General features: G+C 31.8%; 1 protein-coding gene across 1 annotated transcript; it reads left to right on the forward strand.

The window, feature by feature from the left end:
* Positions 1 to 23685: 23685 nt before the first annotated feature.
* On the forward strand, positions 23686 to 25272 carry LOC136224070 (histidine-containing phosphotransfer protein 4). Its single transcript, XM_066012312.1, has 6 exons — positions 23686 to 23793; positions 23878 to 24008; positions 24085 to 24153; positions 24244 to 24315; positions 24602 to 24674; positions 25001 to 25272. The coding sequence occupies exons 1-6, from the start codon at positions 23734 to 23736 to the stop codon at positions 25046 to 25048; spliced, it is 453 nt and encodes a 150-aa protein (XP_065868384.1). The 5' UTR covers positions 23686 to 23733; the 3' UTR covers positions 25049 to 25272.
* Positions 25273 to 25492: the final 220 nt, after the last annotated feature.

Consider the following 25492-nt stretch of genomic DNA (forward strand, 5'->3'; position numbering starts at 1 on the left):
TTCGTCATTTCTATCTTCTGTCATTTCTTTTCTAATCTAGCGTCGATCAACTTTTGTTTTTATAGAAGATTTCCGCTTTGTATTTCATCGATTCTACCGTGGATTTGATCCTCTTAAATCTGGTTAGTTGCTCATATCTTTTTCGTTTTTTCTGTTCATTGTTTTTGTTTGCTTTTTTTCGTTTTTTGTTTTTTTTTGTGAATTTGTTCGTCTGAATGATGTTTGTTGCTTTATGTGTTTCGTTTATTTTGTTGTTTTATATTCTTTGTTGATTTTGAGTTCGATTTTGTATATTTTTTTATTTTCTAGGGTTTCGTTTGTATGATCTTTATAAAGAAGTTCCTGTATGTTTTTCTTTGATTTTTGTATTCAAATCTATTCTGTTTGAGAATGTTTTTATGTTGTTCTAAAATTATGTTCGTATGTTCTATATTTGCATGTGTTTTGTTCTAAAATATTGAACTATTGTTCTGTTAAAACTATTTTTGTTTGTTTGGTGTTTTCGCTTGTTTGAACTTTAAAAGTTTGTTGTGGTATGTTTTTGTATGTTTTTTTGTATTCAAATGTAGTTAGTTTTAGAACGTTTTTGAGTTTGTTCTGTTATTGTTTTCTGTTTTTGCATTTTTTGTTCTAAAATATTGATCAAACGTGCTGTTGTTGAGTTATTGCTTTGTTAAATTACTTTATGTTTTGTTGATGAGTTATTCCATTTCTTTTATGTTTCGTTGTATATTTGCATTTCCTTGTTCTAAAATGTTGAGTATATGTTTTGTTTTTTAGAAAATGGGCAGGAATGATGGAGAAGAGATTTTTCCCAAAAATGTGGTTGATCAGAAATTGTTAGCTGATATTATTGAAGATTATTGTTCTGATGAAGATAAAAAAATTAAGAAGAAAGGTGAACCTGTTGTTCCTGTTGAAGATAGAAGTGAAAAAAGACATACTTCTAAAAGATTTAAGAGGACTTCGAAAAGACCTTCAATGTCTAAAAGACCTTCAATGCCAGCCATTCCTGGTGATAATGATTTGCTGTCTAGTTATGTCGTTCCGTCCAATAGTTTGTTGAGGCGGCAAACCAGGAGTCAATCTATTAAAGGTGAGTTTATTCAGCAAACTAGTAGTGAATCTAGGAAAGGTATATTTAGGCGTCAAACAAGGAGTACATCTAGTAAAGGTGTTGATTCTTCTCAAGTTTCTGAAGCTTCGGTTGATGCGTTAAAGGAAGATGTTAATGCTAAGAAGGTAAAGGAAGATGTTGATGTTAAGAAGGTAAAGAAAGTGAAGTTTGCCAGGAACTTGTCTGTTGCTTCTAGTTTTTTAAAGAAGAGGAAGAATGTTTTGAGTGTAGGTGATGATGAAAATATTTCCAAACGGAATAAGGTTGCTCTTGGTCAAAGAATACCTCCTAAACAGTTTATGGGTATTCTTCATGATATTCCGGAGGCTCATAAGGATGCAATTAAGAGTATTGGTTTTGGTGGTTTTTTGCATCTAAGTTTAGATGTTCATAATGCTACTTTTTGTGAAAAACTTGTGAATAGTTTTAATGTTGATAGGTGTAGCCTTATGCTAGATAATAGTGAAGAATTGAAGTTTGTTAAGGATGATTTTAAGGCTGTTTATGGCTTGCCTTGTGGAGGTGTAGAGATTGAGGAGCCACAAGATATTGGGGAAGATGAGTTTTCGGATTTTTTTGCTCAATGGAGGTCATATTTTGGACTTGAGATTGGAAGTCCAATTAATAGTACTGTAATTGCTAAGATGAATGATCTGAAGACGAAACCATTGTGTGATGAGTTTTTGTTGCATTTTGTATTTTGTGTTGTGAATTGTTGTATTCGTTCTACCAAGAACCAGGCTATGAACTATAAGTTTCTTTATAGTTGTAGGAATGTTAAGGAAATTGCAAATTTGGATTGGTGTTCTTTTGCATATAAGCATTTGTTGGATTCTGTCAGTGAATGGAAAAGGAGTCCTACTTTTTTTACAGGTCCCCTTCCTTTCTTGTTGGTAAGTGTAATTTTCTTTTTTTGATTATGTGTTTGATAAGATTTGTTTGTTGTTTATTTTTTAATTTGTTTATAACTTGTTCATTTTTGTTATTTTTTTGTAGATAAGTTATTTTGATAGGCTTCAACGAGCTAATGTTGTTAATCCAAGAGATTTTCCACTGATAGCTGTTTGGAATAAAGAACGAATACAAAAGAGGATGATTTTGGAAAAGATGAGGGGATTTGGAAGTGGGATTGTGTTAGAGAGAATAGTGGTGGGAGAAAATTTGGTAAGAGAAAGTATGGATATGGATGAAGGAAATGTTCCAAGAGAAGATAATGAAGATGTTGAAGGAGGGAATAGGAAGGAATGTGGAGAAGCTTCTTCTAGTGGACCTGGTCAAATTTTTGTACGTTATTACATCTTTATCTATGTTTTTAAATTTTAGAACGTGCTTATTTCATTTTAGAACATGTTTATTAAAATTTAGAACATGCTTAATATTGTTTATAACATGCCCTGATTTTTATTATGGATTTGTATATGCAGGAATTTCTTGCGAAGTTCCAATCATTAGCTAAAGAATTAGGTTCTAAAGTTAATGAAATGTACTCTATGTTGAAAGAAGCTAATGTTGTTTTTGGTGAAGATGGTACAAGTGTTGAGATGTCTAATCTGATCAACAACTTGTGGAATAAATATTCTCGAGGTAATGAATATCCGGTTTCTCAAAGTGAAGGAGGGAAAGAAGAAGTAGTTAATGAGAACAAACCGGAAAGTAAAAAAGATTCAGGAATGACTGGAGATGTTGATTGTGATTTGTCTAGTCAAGATACTCATCCTTATTTTAATTCTGATTTTTTTGATGAGATAGATGCGTTGGTTGAAAGAATTAAAAGAGAGAAGAAAGACCAGAGAGAGAGTAAAAGTCCAATGAAGAATTCTGAACGAAAAAATTCTTCTCCGAATTTTAATTTGTTGAGCCAAGAGTTGCCTGATTTTGTTGGAACTGAAGGTGGATCTACAGAAGCAAAAACTTTTGTTGAGAAATTGGATGGTGCAGATATGAAGAACAAGTCTGATCCTCAAGTAATGTATGTGAAAATAGTTTTTTTTGTATTTTGTTTATGTTTTTTAATGTTTGTTATATTTTAGAACATATGCTTTATTGTTCAGAACATACGTATTATGCTTCTGATATGTTATTCCTATTTCATTTTTTAAGTTTGTTTGTTTTGTCAACAGGTTTGTTGTTGATGATGAAGTTGATAACGTGGTGATAGAAGATGCGTTGGATGTAGATTTGCAAGCTTTGCCTAGAAATATTCCAGATAAGTTACGGATGTTATGCAAATGGGCAAACGCAGAGTTGGTGAAAGGGAATTTTGTTAGCTATGTTGTTTGTGAAGAGTTGTTTGGACATTCTGCTAAAGCATTATTGTTGAGGCAGGATATATATTCTATGGTTCATATGGAAGAGATAACTTGCAACGTTATAATTTTCTATATGAGGTATTTTGTTTTTGAAATGTTATAGTTTTATTTATATTAGTTGTAGTTGATTCTTACTACGTTCTTTTTTGTTTTTATGTAGCTACTTGTTTAATTTGTTGAAGAAAAGAGAAATGGAGAAATTGTTTTATTTCGTTGATCCTCATTACACTTATTCCATTGGAAGTTCTAAAACAGTAAGCCAGCGCTCTAATGATTTGATGAACCGATTGAAGATGTCCACAATGGATAAGTCTATCTTTTTGTGTCCATATAATACAGGGTATGATTGTTTTAGTTATTTTATTTAATATTTTTTTAAGTAATTTTATGTATTTTGAAATAATAATAGTATTATTTTTAGTGGACATTGGACGTTATCAATTATTGATTTGAAGAATTTTAGAGCTTATTGGTTGGATCCATTGAGAAGGCGTTTGCCAAAGGGAGATGTATGGATTGATGTTGTGAATGAGTATGTTTTTTTGTTTGTATTTTGTTTATAGTTTATTTTGATATATAACTATGTTTGAATATTAAGATCATGTTACTGATTTTAATGATTTTTATTTTAACAGGGCTATTCAATTATACTCTGAGAATAATGAAGTTAAAGTCAAATGGACTGCACTTTTGGTAATTATTAACTTGTATATTTGTTTTGTACATGTGTGAAATTTTTTAGAACATTAAGGTTAGATTGATGTACATTATTCTAATGTTGTGGTTGTTGTGTTGTAGGGTGTGCCAGAGCAAAAAGATCACAAAACTTGTGGTTTTTTTGTAATGCGGTTCATGAGAGATATTGTGATGGACAAGGATTTGAAGTTTGCTGAAAAGGTATAGTCGATTTATAATAAATGTGTTTTGTTGCATTATTTTGAAATTATAATTTGTTTTATGGTTTTAATTTTTTTTATATTTTATAGTGGAAAAGTAGGTGTGGTATGAAATATAGTCAATTTGATTTGGATGAAGTTCGGGAAGAGTTTGTTGAAGAAGTGTTTAGAGTAGGAGTTGCTGGGATTGATGAATGTTTTGCTGATGATGTTTTTGATAGTAATGCAAGGTAAGTGATATTTAAAAAGTTTTTTAATTTAGATCATGTGTATGTGTGTTTGTAACATATGGTTTATATTTTAGAACATGAGAATAGAATTTAAGTTTATGTGGTATCTGTTTTTGAACTTGGTTAATTTTGTTACCTTTTGTTATTTTCTTTGTGTTGTTAATAGGAGAGTAGGCAAAGATGTAGTTGAGGAAGTGCAAGAAGTTGGTGTTGGAAATCGTTCAAAAAGGATTTCAAAATTGCCTGGATATTTACAATCTCCATTTTTGCTTGAGTCTGAGCATTTACTAAACAATATGCTTAGTTCGCAGAGAATGTTGGTTGAATATGCTTTTTCTAATGAAGACCCACAGTAAGATCTTAATTGAATGTTGTTTGTGTTAATTTGAATTTTCTTTAAGTTATACTGATTGTTTTTATTTTATTCTATTTTTCTTTTTGAAGTGAGTTGTTGTATAGTGATTGTTTGTCCACAATCAATAGAGAGGAGATTATGAGCTTGTCAGGAAGCAATCATGTGGTTAGTAATGTGGTTGATGCGTGGTCTCGAATATTGAATTCTGAAGAGAAGTGCAAGGGTCCAACTTCTGTGTATAGATTCTTCTTCTCTAGTCTACCATTTGTATGTGTTTTTACATTTTGATATATTTTTTGTTAAAAAGAAATTGGATTATATTAATATGAATGTTGTATTTTTGTATAGGTTTTACTGTGTACTGATAAAGGAGTTCCTGGAAGTACCAAGTACAGTGACAGACACAATGCTTTTTTTGAGAGAATTAGTTACGAACTTCGTGAAGCTAAAATAAACAGTTTAGAGAGTTATCACTTGGTAATTATATTAAAAGTAAAACACGATTTACTTTAATTGTTGTTTTTAATTATTATGATTGCTAATGTTTTTTTTGTAGGTATTCTTTCCAGTTATTTATGCTGCCCATTTCTATGTTTTTGTTATTAACCATTTTACTAGAAAGATAGACGTCATTGATAACAAGGCTCTTGATAAAGGCGTATCAGTCCATAGTAAATATAAGGGTTTTGCAAAGGCTTTGGTAATATTACTTATCTGTTTTTTAGTTTTGTTATTGTGTTCTACATATTTACTGTCATGTTCAGAAAATCCAAGTGTATGTTCTGAGTAGTTGATGATTTATTTTAATATTTATAAGATGGTGTTCTATGTTTTATAGGTGAAAGCATATTATCTTTATATAAAAAGAGAGAGCCCTAATTGCTTGAATGATATCAGTGCATATGGTTCAAAACATTTGAAGTTGAAGTGGAAAGAGTCAAGCAATAATGATGATTGTGGTGTTTTCGTTTTGAAACATATGGAATCCTATTTTGGACAAGAGGAGTCTGAATGGGATATTGGAGTTCGAAATAACAATGTGAGTTTTTTTTAATCTTATTTATTATAGGCTGTTGTTATTATTTTGATGATGTTAGTAATAATGAATGGGATATTGTAGGTTGATCAGTTGAAGAATTTCAGAATTGAATACTGTTGGAAGATTCTGTCAAATTCTGGAAACAAAGAAGTTGCTATTGTAAATGAGAAGGCCTTAAAATGGAAGAATGAACAATTAAAATAATTGTATATTCTGCAATTGTTGTAATTATATATGTTAGAACGTAAGACATATTATTTTAGAACATGAAATATGTAGGATTTGTTATTTTATTCAACTGAATGTGTAGGATTTGTGAATTTCTTGAGTAGATTGTATATATGAGAAGGCCTTGAATTGTTATTTTATTCAAGGGTTAATACACATATTTGCCCTCGTGTTTTCTCGGAAAAACACATATGCCCTTGTATCAAATAAATCCACTAAAATCTCCTTGTACTTGTCACAACCCTACAGATATACCCCCACACTAACGGAATGATGATTTGGCACAAACGCGTTCCACGTGGAACGCCACGTCATGCCACGTCAACTGCCAACAAATCAAAATGAATCCTACGTGGCAAAGTAAAAAGGGTTAATACACATATTTGCCCTCGTGTTTTCTCGGAAAAACACATATGCCCCTGTATCAAATAAACCCACTAAAATCTCCTTGTACTTGTTAATAAGTTATCATGCCACGTCCCTTTTTTAAAAATTTAAATAATTAAAAATATGTCTACATGGCAGTTCATATAAGTAGCAGTTCATACCTAGGAACAGGTTTACCCTAATGTCTAAAATGAGAGAGAGTCGAAAGAAAGAGAGAGAGAGAGTGATTTCCCTAATCCTCGCATTATTCTCCATCTCCTTGAAGGCTACCAGGTACAAATTAATTAAACTTTGAAACAGTCATTAAGCTTTTGAGTTAAACGGTTTTTATATTTTACAGCGAGTGTTTGCTACTATTGAGAAATGATATGCTCATAAATATCCAGAAAGCGGCTTTATAATTGTGTTCAAACCAGAAATGTTTCTGATTCTATGTTTTATTGAGTTGATGATTTCAATTATATGCAGTTCATGGATGATGCGGTCAAATTCATGAACAAGTCGTTTTAGGATGAATTCTGGCATAAGAAGTTGTATGCTGTGAATTACAATGCTATGTAGACATATTTTTAATTATTTAAATTTTTAAAAAAAAGGACGTGACATGTTAACTTATTAACAAGTACAAGGAGATTTTAGTGGGTTTATTTGATACAGGGGCATATGTGTTTTTCCGAGAAAACACGAGGGCAAATATGTGTATTAACCCTTTTTACTTTGCCACGTAGGATTCATTTTGATTTGTTGGCAGTTGACGTGGCATGACGTGGCGTTCCACGTGGAACAGCGTTTGTGCCAAATCATCATTCCGTTAGTGTGGGGGTATATCTGTAGGGTTGTGACAAGTACAAAGAGATTTTAGTGGGTTTATTTGATACAGGGACATATGTGTTTTTCCGAGAAAACACGAGGGCAAATATGTATATTAACCCTTTATTCAACTGAATGTGTAGGATTTGTGAATTTCTTGAGTAGATTGTATATATCTGTTTAAAGTGGAAGGTTGTATAGGTTAGTGGCTTGTTTAACAAAATATTTGTAATTATATATAAATTAATCAGAATAGCATTAGAAGGTTGAAGTTAAATTTTAGTGCTATACATGTTTAGATGCAATATAAACATGTTAGATGCAGTTTGTCATCAAAATATTGTACCATTTAAGAAAAAATTTATGTTTCAGCTTCTTACATTGGAAAAAAATTATTGTATGTTCCAAAAAAAGATCGTATGTTCTAAAACATGTATCATATATTCTAAATCTTATATCATATGTTCTAAACCTTATATGATATGTTCTAATCAATATATCAGATCAGTTCTCTTTTTCTGGACAGTTTCTGCTATCGTGGTTAGCAAGCTGTTTACAGACTCTGCATAACCTCTTTTTTTTCTGGTTTTCCTCAACAGCTTTCTCTCTTTCACCCTTCAATCTTTTATCACCGTTTCCTTTTGGAATATGTACACCTGTACCTTTGTTCTTTGATATTTTCGGTGCTTTGACATTAATTTCTGTTGGTACACTAGTTCCAATCAATATCTCAATGTCTTGATTTTTTGAAAGAGTTTTGTTTTTCTCAGTGTCTTTTTGAGTGTTTTTAGCTTCTAAATCCATTCTGATTGCTTGAAACTTCTTCACAAGATCCTTTATATTTTCTTCACTGCCTTGAGCTAAATAGACACAAACATTAATCTCTGACCATAGTTGATTCAGCCATGTTTTCTTATCAATTGTAGCAGCACATTCTTCTATAAGATTTCCTTGCAGATTTATATTTTTTTGACTTGTTGCTAATGTAGTCCATCTGTTAAGCACATACCTTTTTGGAATTGATTCAAGCATTTTTGCCTTCCAAACCCACACCATGTGTCTGCATGGTAAGCCCTGTCTCTCAAACTTCTTGCACGAACATTTTGTTTCGTCTTCAATGTTGCTGTACGTAACCTGAAAGGTTTTTGATGTCCTTTGCTCTTTGATAGTGTAAATTTCTAAAGGAGGTTGTTTATAGAATCCTTCTATTCCACAAAAAAAAGATCCATTATAAACCTCGTCCTGAAACTCATAAAAGACAGTGGTTGTATAAACATCAGCTCCATGTTTTTCAATACCCATTGGTGTTTTGCATACAGGTCTTTTATGTTTGGCATCATTGTCATTGTGAGCTTGGTTATGCCTTTGTGCATCCATTGCACTATCAAATCTCAAATAAAATTCTACAAGACTTAAATGAGAATTTGTAAAAGCAGTAAAAAAGTTGTTCTCGCTCTCTGACCTTGATGTAGTTCTCATAATTCCTCCTAGGAATAAGTCCCTGAAGTACGCTGGAATCCACATGTTTCTGATTTCAAATATTTGACCTAGCCATTCATGTTTTTCCAAATTAAACTCTGAAATGACTGCTTTCCATTTTTCATCAAATTCTTCAGGTTCAATCTCAACACTCCAGACAATTGGTTGAATCCTTTTTAAGAAATTGGTTTCTTGCATAATTGCACGACCTATTAAAAAAACCAGTAATTATCTTCATTATATTCAAAAAAAAAATTAACATGCCAATAATATATTGGAACATACAATTTAATACGTGATCAAAACATATAGTAGAACAATCAAGTAGTAAAATTTTTAATTATAAATAATGCTTTGGAAGGCTTACCTATTTTATCATTCATCTTTTTCATAATGTGCCACATGCAGAATCTATGTTCTGTTTTTTGGAAAACATTTTTTATTGCAATCTTTATTGCTGGATCTTGATCTGTTATTAAGCATGTAGGTTCATTGCTTCCCATTGAGTTAAGAAACGTTTTGAAAACCCACTCAAATGATGCAATATCTTCTTTAGCAATGAAACAAGCAGCGAACGTAACATATTTTTTGTGGTGGTCTACTCCAGTAAAGGGGCCAAAGATCATGTTATATCTGTGGAAATAATACACAAATTTTTGTAAATAAGAAAACTTTTTAAGAATATAAGAATAAGATTTTAGAACATGCCAATTAATATTTAGAACATTGCAATAAGAAATTTGTACATGTAATATTATACCTGTTTGTTTGGTATGTTGTGTCAAAAGATACCATATCACCAAATAGAGCATAATTCTTTCTACAAATGGGGTCTGCCCATAAAGCTCTGCAGAGATGATCATCTTCATCCATATCAAAGTCGAAAAAAAAGTAGACCATAGAAGTTTTTTCTTGCTGAAAATGTCAATAAACATTTGGGCATCTGACTCATAAATATAAGCCTTTAAATCTCTGTGGAAGTTTTTGAAATCTTGCTTAGATGCTCCTACATTGTTGTATCCTCCTACATTTTCTTTTATTTGCATGTATGTTCTTACAGGTCCAACATTCATCTACACAAAACACATGAACAGATTTTATAAAGAAAGTAAATACAATTTGAAAAAATTGTAGATGTTGTTAGGAAAGTAAATTTAGAATATGACTCACCTTAGAATTATCAACAATCAACTTCTTGTGTAGTATTGTCAGTTTTCTTCCCTGTTTTTGAAATTTCATACAACGTGGATTGTAAAGTGGGTGTGTATGTTCCTCTTTTAAACGATATACAATATATTTTCCATCATTGCAGTACTTTAAAACAATTTGTGCTTGGCATCCAACACGTGTGATTAATCTTCTTCTCGGTTTATGTCCTTCAGTATCTTCAACATTTTTTTTTCTGCTTATGGCCTGCTTTATTGCACAAACAGTTTTGAAAAATCACAACATTTGTTTTCTTTCTTTTTTTCACTGTAGATTTTCTAACATTAAATCCTGCTTCAGTGGCATATGCTTTGTAAAATTCAATACCCTCATCAATAGTATTAAATTTTGTTCCTACAATAGGTATTTTTTCCGGAGAGCAGCATGGCTTCCATTCTTTTGTTCCTCCAGGAGTCAGGACAATTTCTACTTGTGGAGTGTAGGATATAATTGCACTGGAAGAATGATTTGGCTGCTCTTCATGTGACACTGCATTTAAGTGAAATTGTGGAACATATGTGATAATATATATGACATATGAAAAATTGTTTAGAACATGAGGTACAGTTTGAAGAACGTAGTGAACTCTATATTTCAATATACTCAATTTTATTTTTTCAATAAATTTTACAACTAATTATAAATAAAAAACGAATAATATGTACTAATATCTATAGAACACATGAACAATTATTTAGAACAAGATTTTTTAGATTATGAAGAACATAGAAATTATGAAGAACACATGTACCTCTTTCAATAGTTGAAGACAGAGAAATTTCATGGTTATCATCATTCTCCTGTAGATCATTGTCTATTATTTCATGCAATTCCATTGTTTCGGAATAGAATCTGAATGATTTCCAATCTGTTTCAGATTTAAGCAATATCTGAATAATTGTAAACAAAAAAAACAGAACACAATTTATATTCATTTATAGTTGTTGGAGATAAAATTACCTGATTGATGCTATTTCTTTGACTGTAGATCGTTTTTTTCTTAATCTGATTTGCGATTTTAGATTATTTTTGGAGTGTTTAATGACGGAACGTTGATGAAGGAGTCGATCTAATTGACGATGATGAAGAACGATGATGGAGGAAATGATGGAGAACGATGATGAAGAAGATGATTGAGATTGCTGATGAAGAACGATGATGAAGAACGGTGATGGAGAAGATCTGAGAGATTTGATCGTTTTTTGATCGTGATTTTGTTGTGAGTGATTTGCGTGATATTTCATTGGATTAGAAGGTGTTTTGTAGAATGACCAAAACGGCGTAGTTTTATTTGGTTCTCACCTATCAAAGTGTCCTCATCTAAGGGAGGGTTCTCACTTGATCCCTCCCCTATATATATATATATATATATATATATATATATATATATAGGGGTGAGATCCAGTGTGACAAGGGATTAGGGTGTGGCAATGAGCTTATTGTGTGACATAACAAAACTACGTAGTTTTGATGATAATTAAAAAGGGTAAGGTGGCAAATTTATAAATAAAAGGAAAGAGAAAATAGAAAAATTGTTTTATTTTTTTTCTTTAAAATACATTTTCCCGACATTTCTAACCTCATTTTTCAAAAAATTTTATACTATTAGACTAATCTAAATTAGACGGTCATTTTAAGATCCATGAAGCTCAAGTAAAAAAAATTCCGGTGAACGGAATCCGGGTGGGCGTTTTCTGGCGAGAAAAAAAGTGCCCAGAAAATTCTCAAAAAATTTCAGAAAATGTAAAACATTATTCCGAGAAACTTTAATTCTTGGGTCGAAATGGTATTTCTTACGGTTTAGTCCAAATAAGACTTGTTCCTTAATTTTATCAACTTTACATGCTTCAATAATTTGTTGGGTCAAAACTGTAAAGAATCTCGCTTTCAGCCAAGAATTAAAGTTTCTTAAAATGATGTTTTACATGTTTTGAAATTTTTTGATAATTTTCTGGGCACGTTTTTTGTCCTACTTACATTATTCCGACAGTGTACGAAATTGTTCCAAGTCAGTGTACCATTTGTTCCAACATAATACTTAGATTGTTCCAACAGAAAATTGTTTTATTTCTTTTCTTTAAAATATATTTTCCCGATATTTCTAACCTCGTTTTTTCGAAAAATTTTATACTATTAGACTCGTATAAATTAGACGGTCATTTTAAGATCCCTGAAGCTCAAGTAAAAAAAATTCCGGTGAACGGAATCCGGGTGGGCGTTTTCTGGCGAGAAAAAAAGTGCCCAGAAAATTCTCAAAAAATTTCAGAAAATGTAAAACATTATTCCAAAAAACTTTAATTCTTGGGTCGAAGAGGGATTTCTTACGGTTTAATCCCAATAAAACTTGTTCCTTAATTTTATCCATTACATGCTTCAACAATTTGTTGGGTCAAAACTGTAAGGAATCTCGCTTTGAGCCAAAAATTAAAGTTTCTTAAAATGATGTTTTAAATGTTTTGGAATTTTTTGATAATTTTCTAGGCACGTTTTTTGTCCTACTTACATTGTTCCAAATCAGTGTACCATTTGTTCCAACATAATACTTATATTGTTCCAACAGAAAATTATTTTATTTTTTTCTTTAAAATACATTTTTCCGACATTTCTAATCTCGTTTTTCAAAAAAATTTATACTATTAGACTCGTCTAAATTAGACGGTCATTTTAAGATCCCTGAAGCTCAAGTAAAAAAAATTCCGGTGAACGGAATCCGGGTGGGCGTTTTCTGGCGAGGAAAAAGGTGCCCAGAAAATTCTCAAAAAATTCTAAAAAATGTAAAACATTATTCTAAGAAACTTTAATTCTTGGGTCAAAGCGGGATTTCTTACGGTTTAGTCCCAATAAAACTTGTTCCTTAATTTTATCAATTTTACATGATTCAACAATTTATTAGGACTAAACCGTAAGAAATCCTACTTCGACTCAAGAATTAAAGTTTCTCCAAATAATGTTTTACATTTTCTGGAATATTTTGAGAATTTTCTGGGCACATTCGGATTTCTCACCGGAAAACGCCAATCTAATCGCCGGATTCCGTTGATTTGGGATTAAACCGTAAGAAATATCACTTTGAATCAAGAATTAAAGTTTCTTAGAATGATGTTTTACATTTTCTGGAATTTTTTGAGAATTTTATGGTCATTTTTGCTCACAAAAAAACAGATCGCCGGATTCCGTTAACCGGAATTTTTTTTTACCCGAGCTTCTGGGATCTTAAAATGACCGTCTAATTAAGACGAGTCCAACGGTATAAAATTTTATGAAAAACGAGATTGGAAAAGTCGGGAAAATGCATTTTAAAGAAAAAAAATAAAACAATTTTATCTTTCCTTTTATTTACAAATTTGCACTTCTTTTGGTTAATTACAAAATTGGTCATTGTCACACAATAAGGCTTGTCACACCATAAGAAATGTGTCACACCTGATCTCTCCTCCATTTTCGATGTGAGATTCAGTTCATTCATATTCCATTATTTTTCGTTGGGCCTCTCATTGCTCATGCCTTATATCCTAACATTGTCCACTCTGGACGGAATCGTTATGAGGAAATTGATTTATGAGGAAATTGATTTATGCCATTATTCTAAGTAAAAAAAATTCCGGTGAACGGAATCCGGGTGGGCGTTTTCTGGCGAGAAAAAAAGTGCCCAGAAAATTCTCAAAAAATTTCAGAAAATGTAAAACATTATTCCAAAAAACTTTAATTCTTGGGTCGAAGAGGGATTTCTTACGGTTTAATCCCAATAAAACTTGTTCCTTAATTTTATCCATTACATGCTTCAACAATTTGTTGGGTCAAAACTGTAAGGAATCTCGCTTTGAGCCAAAAATTAAAGTTTCTTAAAATGATGTTTTAAATGTTTTGGAATTTTTTGATAATTTTCTAGGCACGTTTTTTTGTCCTACTTACATTGTTCCAAATCAGTGTACCATTTGTTCCAACATAATACTTATATTGTTCCAACAGAAAATTGTTTTATTTTTTTCTTTAAAATACATTTTTCCGACATTTCTAATCTCGTTTTTCAAAAAAATTTATACTATTAGACTCGTCTAAATTAGACGGTCATTTTAAGATCCCTGAAGCTCAAGTAAAAAAAATTCCGGTGAACGGAATCCGGGTGGGCGTTTTCTGGCGAGGAAAAAGGTGCCCAGAAAATTCTCAAAAAATTCTAAAAAATGTAAAACATTATTCTAAGAAACTTTAATTCTTGGGTCAAAGCGGGATTTCTTACGGTTTAGTCCCAATAAAACTTGTTCCTTAATTTTATCAATTTTACATGATTCAACAATTTATTGGGACTAAACCGTAAGAAATCCTACTTCGACTCAAGAATTAAAGTTTCTCCAAATAATGTTTTACATTTTCTGGAATATTTTGAGAATTTTCTGGGCACATTCGGATTTCTCACCGGAAAACGCCAATCTAATCGCCGGATTCCGTTGATTTGGGATTAAACCGTAAGAAATATCACTTTGAATCAAGAATTAAAGTTTCTTAGAATGATGTTTTACATTTTCTGGAATTTTTTGAGAATTTTATGGTCATTTTTGCTCACAAAAAAACAGATCGCCGGATTCCGTTAACCGGAATTTTTTTTTACCCGAGCTTCTGGGATCTTAAAATGACCGTCTAATTAAGACGAGTCCAACGGTATAAAATTTTATGAAAAACGAGATTGGAAAAGTCGGGAAAATGCATTTTAAAGAAAAAAAATAAAACAATTTTATCTTTCCTTTTATTTACAAATTTGCACTTCTTTTGGTTAATTACAAAATTGGTCCTTGTCACACAATAAGGCTTGTCACACCATAAGAAATGTGTCACACCTGATCTCTCCTCCATTTTCGATGTGAGATTCAGTTCATTCATATTCCATTATTTTTCGTTGGGCCTCTCATTGCTCATGCCTTATATCCTAACATTGTCCACTCTGGACGGAATCGTTATGAGGAAATTGATTTATGAGGAAATTGATTTATGCCATTATTCTAAGTAAAAAAAATTCCGGTGAACGGAATCCGGGTGGGCGTTTTCTGGCGAGAAAAAAAGTGCCTAGATAATTCTCAAAAAATTTCAGAAAATGTAAAACATTATTCTAAGAAACTTTAATTCTTGGGTCGAAGCGGGATTTCTTACGGTTTAGTCCCAATAAAACTTGTTCCTTAATTTTATCCATTACATGCTTCAACAATTTGTTGGGTCAAAAATGTAAGGAATCTCGCTCAAGAATTAAAGTTTCTTAAAATGATGTTTTAAATATTTTGAAATTTTTTGATAATTTTCTAGGCACGTTTTAAATGTGTCACACATGATCTCTCATATATATATATATATATATATATATATATATATATATTAGATTCTCATCTTACTAATAAATGTTCGTCACTCTCTGTCCATTTTCGATGTGAGATTCAGTATATTCATATTCCATTATTTTTCGTTGGGCCTCTTATTGCTCAAGCCTTATATCCGAACGTTGTCCATTCTGGACCGAATCGTTAAAAGAAAAGCCAACACCTAGAAATGTATTATAGTCGAAATTAGGTTGAAAATCTAAAATGCTTAGATGAGAGGTGGCCATTAAATAAAGTTATTGGGTAGGGATATGTAGTTGATTTGACTTATCAGTAGAAGGCGTAAATGCCATTACATCCTTCTAAGGAATAAGATTTACAGAGTTCAATAGAACATAGAAAGTGTAAAAGGCTGTCCGTACAAGTTCTTTTTAGTAGAATCAATCTGTCATGAATTGGTTTCCCCTTTTATTTTAACAGTACAAGCCAACTGTAAGATAATTAAATAAATTGATTTATGAGGAAATGATTTAAATTATAGCTTTGATACCAGTAGAATAAAATCTGATGATTAATATATATATATATATTATCATGAGCCGTCAATTAATGGAATCAGCTGTTAAATTGAACTTTTGAAGCAAAAAAATGCTTTCTATAAACAAATGATTTAATGTTCTAAAAGTAACATCAATTGATTAGAAAACAACCTAACAAAAACAATTATGAGAATTAATTTCAATTCCTTTGGATTTGGTTAGTTATGCTTTCCAATTTTCAGCTTTATAAGGATAAATTCTATTTTTTTTCTCATGCGATGCCCATTAATTTAAATTCATAATTGGTGCAAATAGATATGCCTAAGAATTTCCATTTTGGGGCTAGCTCCCATTCAGATAGCATATCAGGGAACACATGATGCATATAACAACCCAAAAAGTTAAAGAGAGAATATATATGTACACGACAAAAATTTACAACACTTCTGGACTCTGGTATTGCTTTAAAATACATAAATAAAAGAATTATCTTTTTTTTAAGGTATAATAAAAAAAATATAAATATCTTTTTATAACGCTTTTACTCAACTAATTATACGAGTTTTTTGGATTACATCTTGAAACGTAGATTATCGTTAAGATTGCAGGAGAAGAATTTGAACCACGAGCTTGTATTACATGTCACGTTATTCCTATCCTATGCCAAAGTTGTTTGGAAGGAAGAACGATTGTTTCATGATCTAAATGCAAAGTCTCCTTGTAGAGAGAGAATCTTGCTGAATTTTGAGGGAGAATGAGAGATATTTTATGTTTTGTCTGATTTCAATTATTTTTATTATGTCTAATTGAGTCTAATCATATTAGAGTTAACAACCAATACTAGGTTAATTATGATACTAACTTCTTAGTTAGAATATGATTCTTTAATTAACTCTGATTTAAACACTAGGTTAGACATGAATTGATCTCTCAATACAATTAGGATTCATAATTATCTATTAACTCAATTAGATAAAACCTGAATCCGTAATCTACCAGATCTGAATTAATATGGACGAATACTTAACATCTCTCACTCGCACATAATAGATTCGTGTATCTAATCCTTTTCATATTTGAAAATAGATCGTGCGGCCAACATACCATCGAGAGCATCAGTACTATATACTAGTTAGAGATATATTTCATCTTGATAATATAGTACTATACACGTGTTAGAGATATATAGTCTCTAGCAAAAAGGTATCGAAAGGTTGTATGCCATTACCCCACATTTCACATCACATTCCATGTAACTTTACTTAGATTTCCGCAGTTTTCTATTTTCACAATTATACATCCTAGTATAATTGGGCGTACTGTGAAACATAGAAACTTGAAAAGTGTAAATGATAATCATTCCCTTCAACTTTATTTCTTCCATCATAATTTTAATTCACTTATCTAGTTGGTCTCTTTCCGAGTTGAATTATCATATAGCCTGTGAGAGAATGCTTCTAAGAAAGGCACATTTAAATTAAACTTTCAGAATAGATTAAGGTCCTAAGGATAAAGTTACATAAACCATAATAATTTTAATTACGAAATGAGTCTTACACTAGGAAAAGTTGAGATTACTCTTTTCCAGCTTCAGGTCGCTCATACATGATATGAACACATGTGTTATGGTGTTGATTTCTTATTCATGAAGAAAGTGCATGTTCAGAACACCATACGAAAGCATCGGTTCAGATGTACCCAACATCTAACCTAAATTTCCTTACTTTCAGAACTACTTTCGACAATAGGACAAAAAGGTTTGAGTTGTTCCAGCACTTTACCTTATAGATCAATATATAATCTCTTTATGTACAGATATCTATATAGGGATCTTGTACTTTAATGAATTCTGATATGAGCTTGAAAATGTCATATTTTGTGTAGTAATTTTAGTTTAATTGTTAGGTTTTAAACTTGTAATTTTAGTGTTTTATGTTAAATATTAGAATTTTATCTATATTCGTGTTTAGTTTGCCTCAAAAATACTTTAATTCGTTTGAAGAAAAGTGAAGTTAAAGATTGTTGAAATATCATCCGACATGAGTGCATTATTCTATGCGAGCGCGATGAAGATGAGCACGTTTTCTGGTGCGCCCACGCTGGACCCTAGTTTTACCAAAAGGCATGATTTTTCACTTGAATAGTTGTTATCTTTCTTCCAAAAATTGTGTACTCCTAGAGGGGTTTCTCAAGAGTTGTAACCTTATACAAGGGTGCATTAAATCTATAAAAAGGATGGACTAATTCAAATGAAGGTTAGCAATTATTACAACAAAAATATTAAATTTGAAGAAAAAGTTCAACCTTTCAAGTGAAGGTTTGCAGAATTGAGATCAATGAAGAAGACCACCATGTAAAGGATTGAGAGATCATCCTTATCTTTTCTATTTCTTCTTTCCTTCTCGAATCTTCACATACAAATTATGTTTATAACTATGGAAGATTTGCACTAAACCAATTCTAGGAAATTCTGTAAGCATAGGAATATGTCCTAAAACACGAGAGGAAGTTGAACGAATGAAAAATGTCCCTCTATGCAAGTGATGTAGGAAGTCTGATGTATGCAATGATGTGTACTAGACCTGATATCTGTCACGTCATTGACATGGTGAGTATATATTAGTCCAACCCTAGACCAACACATTGGACCGTTGTCAAAAGAATACTAAGATATCTCAAAAGAGCAGTTGATTATTCTCTATGTTATCAAGGAAAATATCTACATTGAGAGGATACACAGACATATATTAGGTCAGAGACTTGGATGAAAGAAAATCCACGCATGGATACATTTTCTTCATGTCTATTCTGAAGTTCTCACTAAAGGCATGAATATGTATCATATGGTGCATGCCAATGTCCTTCTGGAAAAACTCCCTCCCTCTTGGAGTGACTTTAGAAACCAGTTGAAGCATAAGAAGAAATATTTCACCCTCTAGAAGCTTGTTGGCACATGAGAACTGAAGAAGTAAATCAGATTAAATATAAGCAAATGTCCTCCAACTTTGTTCCTATTAATGATAACATAATTGAACATGTTGTTGTACCAAATGACAGATCCAAAAGAGAAATCAAACAAGTTCTAGAAAGGTACTAGACATAATAAGTCTTTCAAGAAGACTAATGGAAAGATTCAGAAGAAATAGATTGAATGCTTTATATATGGAAAACTTGGACACAAGGCATATTAGTGCTTCTAAAGAAAGAACCAACAAAACACAAATCAAAATTCGGATTCAAAAGCTGCCCCACAATCCAATCTGGTGGAGAATGAAGAGATCATTATTGTAGTGGTGGTTGAATCCAATTTAGTGGAGAACAAGACTGACTGGGTCTTGGATATTGGTGCAACTAGACCTTTATGTTCAAACAATGAGATGTTTCATCACTTTGAGGACGTTGCTGATGGGGACTACGTTTATATGGGAAACACCATAATTGTTGGTGTTGTTGGTAAAGGAACATTTTTGCTTAAATTAACTATTAGAAAATGTTTATCTTTGGACAATGTGTTGTATATGTCTTCCCTCCATAGAAACCTTATTTCGGGTAGTTTATTAAATAAGGTAGGAAAAAAATTATTTTTTAGGCTGGTAAGGTTATTCTTACTAGGAATGGGATGTTTGTGGGGAAAGGGTACCTAGTTGATAGCCTTTTATTATGAACACTATTTTTGTGAACTTTGTTGGTAATAGTGCAAGTTCCTCTACTTCTACCTACTTGTGTGAATTTTTTGATGTATGACATGGTAGATTAGGACATGTAAATTTTGCTTTCATCAGAAGGTTAAAAATTATGCTTATTATTAATCTTGCTAATTTTGAATGTGAGTCTAACCGTTCTGTTTGTGTGGAAGCAAAATTTGCAAAGAAACCTTTTTCACCTGTATTTAATATAAGTACATAACTGCTTAGTTTAATCCATTCTAATTTGGCTGATTTCAATCATTCGGTTAGCAAAGGTGGTAAAAAGTATTTTATGACTTTTGTTGATGATTTTGCTAGATACACCAAGTTGTATTTATTGAAATCAAAAGATGAGGCTGAAGGAATGTTTGTAAAGTAGAAAATCAACTAGATAGGAAAATAAAAAGTTTTAGGTATGACAGAGGAGGAGAATATGGAACTAATTTTCTTAAGACCTTCTATGAGAAAAAATGGTATTATGCATGAGACCACTTCACCCTATACACCTCAACAAAACGGTGTAGATGAAAGAAAAAATGGGACTCTTAAAAAAATGATGAATGCCATGTTTATTAGTTTTGGTTTGTCTGATAATATGTGGGAGGAAGCGGTCTTATCTGCATGCTATATTTTGAGCAAGGTTTCACATAAAAAATTGGGCAACGCTCCTTATAAACTTTAGAGGGGGTTTGCGCCTAATTTGAATTTTCTAAAGATTTGGGGTTGCCTTGCCAAGGTTTCCCTTATATATTTTAGAAAATGAACATAGTACCTAAGATCTTTGATTGTGTTTTTATTGATTTTGAAAATATTTTTCCTTTAAAGAAAGGTGTGATGATGTTGATCCTTCCAACTCTTTACCTTTATCTACAACTATTTCTTCTAGCTCCATCAAAATCATGATGAAAATGAACATTACGCTAGAAAATGCAAAAGAATGAGAATATCAAATAGTTTTGGACCTCACTTTATCTCTGGTTTTCTGTTAGAAATTTCAGAAAACATAAATGAAGAAATTATGTCCACTTATCTAATAGAAGAACAAAAAATGTATGAAGAGGGTATAACCTCTATGGATGCTAATTTCTGGAAATAAGCAATTAAAAAGTGAACTTGATTCCATTATAATAAACCATACAGGGAATCTAGTTGATCTACCTAAAGGATCTATACCTATAAAATGCAAATGGATCTTCGAAAGGAAGAGAAAACCTAATCGATCCATTAAAATTTTTTAAGGCTAGATTGGTTGTAGTAGCATAAGGTCAAAAGAAAAGAATTGACTATTTTCACACTTATTCTCCTGTTACTAAAATCTCTATTGTTAGTTGCAACAATTCATAACCTTGTAGTACATCAAATGGATGTAAAGATGATATTTCTATATGGTGATTTAGAAGAAGATATCGATATGCAACAACCCGGGGGACATGTTGTACCCGGCTAGGAGGATAAGCTGCGGAAAAAAAATCCATATATGGTTTGAAACAAGCACGCAAACAATAGTATGAAAAATATAATGAAACTTTACTTTCTAATGGGTGTGATACATGTGTCTATTCTAAGTCTTATGGACCTAATTGTGTGATTATATACCTATATGTGGGTGATATGCTTATCTTAGGTAAACGACTTAAAAGTAGTAAATGATATTAAAGTTATTTGTCCTCTCGTTTTGACATGAAAGACATGGGGCAACCACATTATGTTGAAAAAAGTTCAATAACAGATATAATTATTGGCATTAAAATCACTAAAACTGAAAATGGTTTTTCTTTGGGGCAACCACATTATGTTGAAAAAAGTTCAATAGCTTTGATGTGGTTCCAGCTAGAACTCCATATGATTCTAGCATATGTCTTACTAGCAATAAAGAAGAAAACAATGTTTCTCAATAAGAATATGCTAAGATCATTAGTAGTGTGATGTTCTTAGTGAACCATACTAGACTTGACATGACCTATGTGGTTAGTAAATTGATTAGATATACTCACATCCAAATAATGAACACTTAAGTCCTCTTCATTGTTTACTTAAATTCTTGAAAGGTACCATGAACTTTTGTTTGCATTTTAATAAATTTTCTGTTTTTTAGAAGGATATGGTGATGCAAACTAGGTATCTGATAATGATAAGGTGAGCTCTACCAGTGACTATATGTTTGTTTGTATTTCTCGCTCAACTATGGAATCTGAATTCATAGCCCTTGAGTTGGCTAATCAAGAAGCAGAATGATTGGGGACTCTAATATCAGACACTTCATTGTAGAGGGGATCTTCTACACTTGTCTCACTCCATTGTGATTCACATACAGCTATAAGGACTTCCAAAAATAGTGTCTATAATGGGAAGAGAAAACACATTCATATTAGACATAGTGCAGTTAAACAACTTTTAAGAAATTGGATAATTGCCTTAGATTATATGAGATCTGAAAGGTATCTAGCAGATCCTTTCACGAAAAGGTTACCTAGAAGAGTTGTTTTTGAAACATCGAGGGGAATGGAGTTGAATCCCATTGATTAAAGAAAGTATGGTAGGCACCACTTGTGGTCAAACTAAATCATGTTATCCGTTTTATACATTATATTGCTCCCATTCTTGTGATGTATGATAATGCGTTTGTAATCCATAACTCGTTGTGTGGTGGTTCATTTTAATAGACTTGATGGATGTATTTTTACAGGATGAGTTATGAGAAACTCTTAATGATTTCATATTGAGCTCATCTACTTGAGTTAAGGTGGGCCACCTTCTATGAAAGACTTGGGCAATCTTTCTAGAGCACTCATGAGAACCAAATTGTGTGCATAGTCATCAAAGCGCTATATTTTCTTTAACATGGAACAACAAAGGTTTTTCAAAAGTTTTTACATATTGTGGGTTATAGAAGTTCAAGAGCAATTCACTTTTAAAACTGTAAATTGTTACCTCACGTCACTATGTATCAACTCAAACGAAAGACATTTGATACTCAAGTTTTCAAAACCTTATGTTTTATTGCCCATAAAAGTTTTTGTATTTTTCTTCAGGTATGTATGGTTATAAAGTCATTTGTGGAGAATTGTTGGTAAAATGGCTCTTTAGCCCTCAGCCATTTAAGTCAGGTGTGTGTCTAAGAGTGTTTTGACATGTGCTTATGAACTGACTCTTGGCCTTTTAGCTATTTCAAGTGTTTGTCTATCCTATACATAGGAAATTTATGAGAAGTTGAAAGAGTTTATATATATATATATATATATTTTTGTCTTATGGGTTATCAAGTCGTGTTTAAATGGGTTTTGATAAATATATCACACATGTGTGTATGCCCCACCGACTGTTTTGGCTAATCCTTCAGTTTTAATTCGTTACAACAACTAAATACCAACGTTAACTTCCTGATTTATCTTCATTTCTTAGAGATTTTCTCCAGTTTCTTCTCCACAACTCCACTTCCTAAAGTTCAGTTTTTACATAATAAATATAAAATAGAATCGAAAGTTTTCTTTTGCACTCAGCTTATACTCTTCCGAATTTTCTTTGCAAAATTAATTTCTTCTAACCAATTTTTGACTTTACTATTCCATTACTTTCAACCTTGAGTGCATAAGTTCGGAAGTAGTTGTGTTAACCTTGGAAAACAATCGGATATCAACTGGTGCCTCGGTCTACTAAAATCGTTTTCAAGGCAGTAGTTCTAGTCACGGCACAATATTTTTACATTGATAAGTTTTGTTTGTTATCCCTCTTATTTTCATCTATAATGGGTTGAGTGCTTAAAATGCCATCCTTGTTTGTAGACAAAAATTGTTGGCCAAAAAACAGTGCACATTAAGAATCTGCATGTAATATATCCTAAGATGTGATATAAAATAATATAATATGTGATGGAATCAGAATGGCACTCCACCATACTCTGATACCCACATTATATTAAATTAGCTTAGATACTATACTATAATTGAACCTTTTTTGTCCTTCACAATACACTTGTCTACATGCAATACAATCTTTCTCTTATTAGGTACAAACAGTCTCTCTCTTCTCTTCTCTTCTCTTCTATTCTATTCTCTACTATATAAAGAGCCCCTCCCATATTGCATTATATCCCTCACTCACCCCTTAGATATATTGTCTGTTTCATTGATAAGATCTTTCTCTCAAATTATGGACAGAAGCCAAATGCATAGGCAGCTTGCTCTCACAAGGAAGGCCCTTTTCGATCAGGTTTCCCTTCTTTGCACCACGTAGAATATATAGATAACATAACACGATTATGATTATGAGGCTAATATTTATAGCAACTTGCAGGGATTTCTTGATGAACAATTTCTCCAGCTTGAAGAACTCCAAGATGATGCTAATCCTAACTTTGTGGAGGAAGTTGTCACATTGTACTATAGAGATTCAGCTAGACTAATCCTTAACATTGAACAAGCCTTGTGAGTGTATTTTCAAACTTACCTTTCTTCTATTTTCTGCTTTCTTCTCCTGATATTGATGTTGTGTTTGGTGCAGGGAGAAAAGTCCTCTTGATTTTAACAAATTAGATAGCCATATGCATCAATTCAAAGGAAGTAGCACAAGGTTAGGGGTTAATTTGATTATTTATTAAGTTAAAGGTATCATTTCGTATATTCTCTTCTTTTTCTTTTTCTTAATTTCTATTCGGTGCAGCATCGGAGCTAAAAAGGTGAAAGCTGAGTCCACCCTTTTTAGGGAATATTGCAGACTGGGAAATGGAGAAGGGTAATTATCTATCTTCCATTTTATTCCTCTCAATACATCAGGAACCTTGAAATTGGTACAAAATGTTCTCTAAATTTATAAAGTGTCTCATTATTTCCTTGAATTTACGTATCACTTTAAGCAAGTTCAAGAGTTAAATTGAAATAGAGATGGACACACTTTAAGTTCAATAGCGAGACGCTATGTAAATTTAAGTCGCACAATAAATTTTACATTAATATATTTATGCACCCATTTGATGCTAATGCAATGAAAATGTTCTGATGGTTTTCGTGTAAACAAACAGATGCATTAGGACATTCCAACAACTCAAAAAAGAATATGCAATACTCAAAAGGAAGCTTGAGTCCTATTTTCAGGTTCATATCTAACTTTGATTCATTATTTTTCGGGTAAAATAAGCTTATAGCCCCTCAACTTTGATTGATTAGCATAAAAATATGCTAATCCTTAATATGATGACCCCGTGATTTATGTTTACCGGCATTTCACACGGTCAGTCCGTCGTATAGACTTTTATGTTACTATATATCAAAAGATCAGTGACTTTAATATCTGATTTTGATAGCAAAAGCTATCAATTAGTAACACCAAAATTAAGAGGAGCCATGCTGTATTTTACCCATTATTTTGGCATAAATAAACCATACTAATTGTTTGTTTTATGTTTATTTTAATCATTCAGCTAGCAAGGCAAGTTGGGCCTGCTCAAACTGCATGTCGGCCCAAGTAAGAGCCCAATGAGTGAAATTAACGGATACTTCTTTATCTTTTGAGTTGTCAAAAGTTGTTCCGCTGGATCGACTACTCAAGACGTTTGGTCTCTACCCGGATCCGATGAAAAAAAAGGGGATCACTTGTTATGGATATGGATGGATTGTATTAACCTTAGCAGGTCATAATTTAGCTTTAAGCTATGTATTTAAGTGCATCAATGGAAATAGTATCCAAGTTTTGCTCCCAATTCCATTTTTTTTAGCACATATGTTGTGGACTTTCAATAAAGAAGCAGGAAACATTTTAAAATTAACAAAATAAAAAAAATATAAATGTGATAAACAGAGGCAGTATATGATATATATATATATATATATATAGTGTAAGAAAATATTTAATAATTATTTGATATTCATATATATATATACTATCTTGTTTCTAAAAGTGAAATCTCTATATT

The sequence above is a fragment of the Euphorbia lathyris genome, chromosome 3 (assembly GCF_963576675.1).
Source record: "Euphorbia lathyris chromosome 3, ddEupLath1.1, whole genome shotgun sequence".
Taxonomy (NCBI): domain Eukaryota; kingdom Viridiplantae; phylum Streptophyta; class Magnoliopsida; order Malpighiales; family Euphorbiaceae; genus Euphorbia; species Euphorbia lathyris.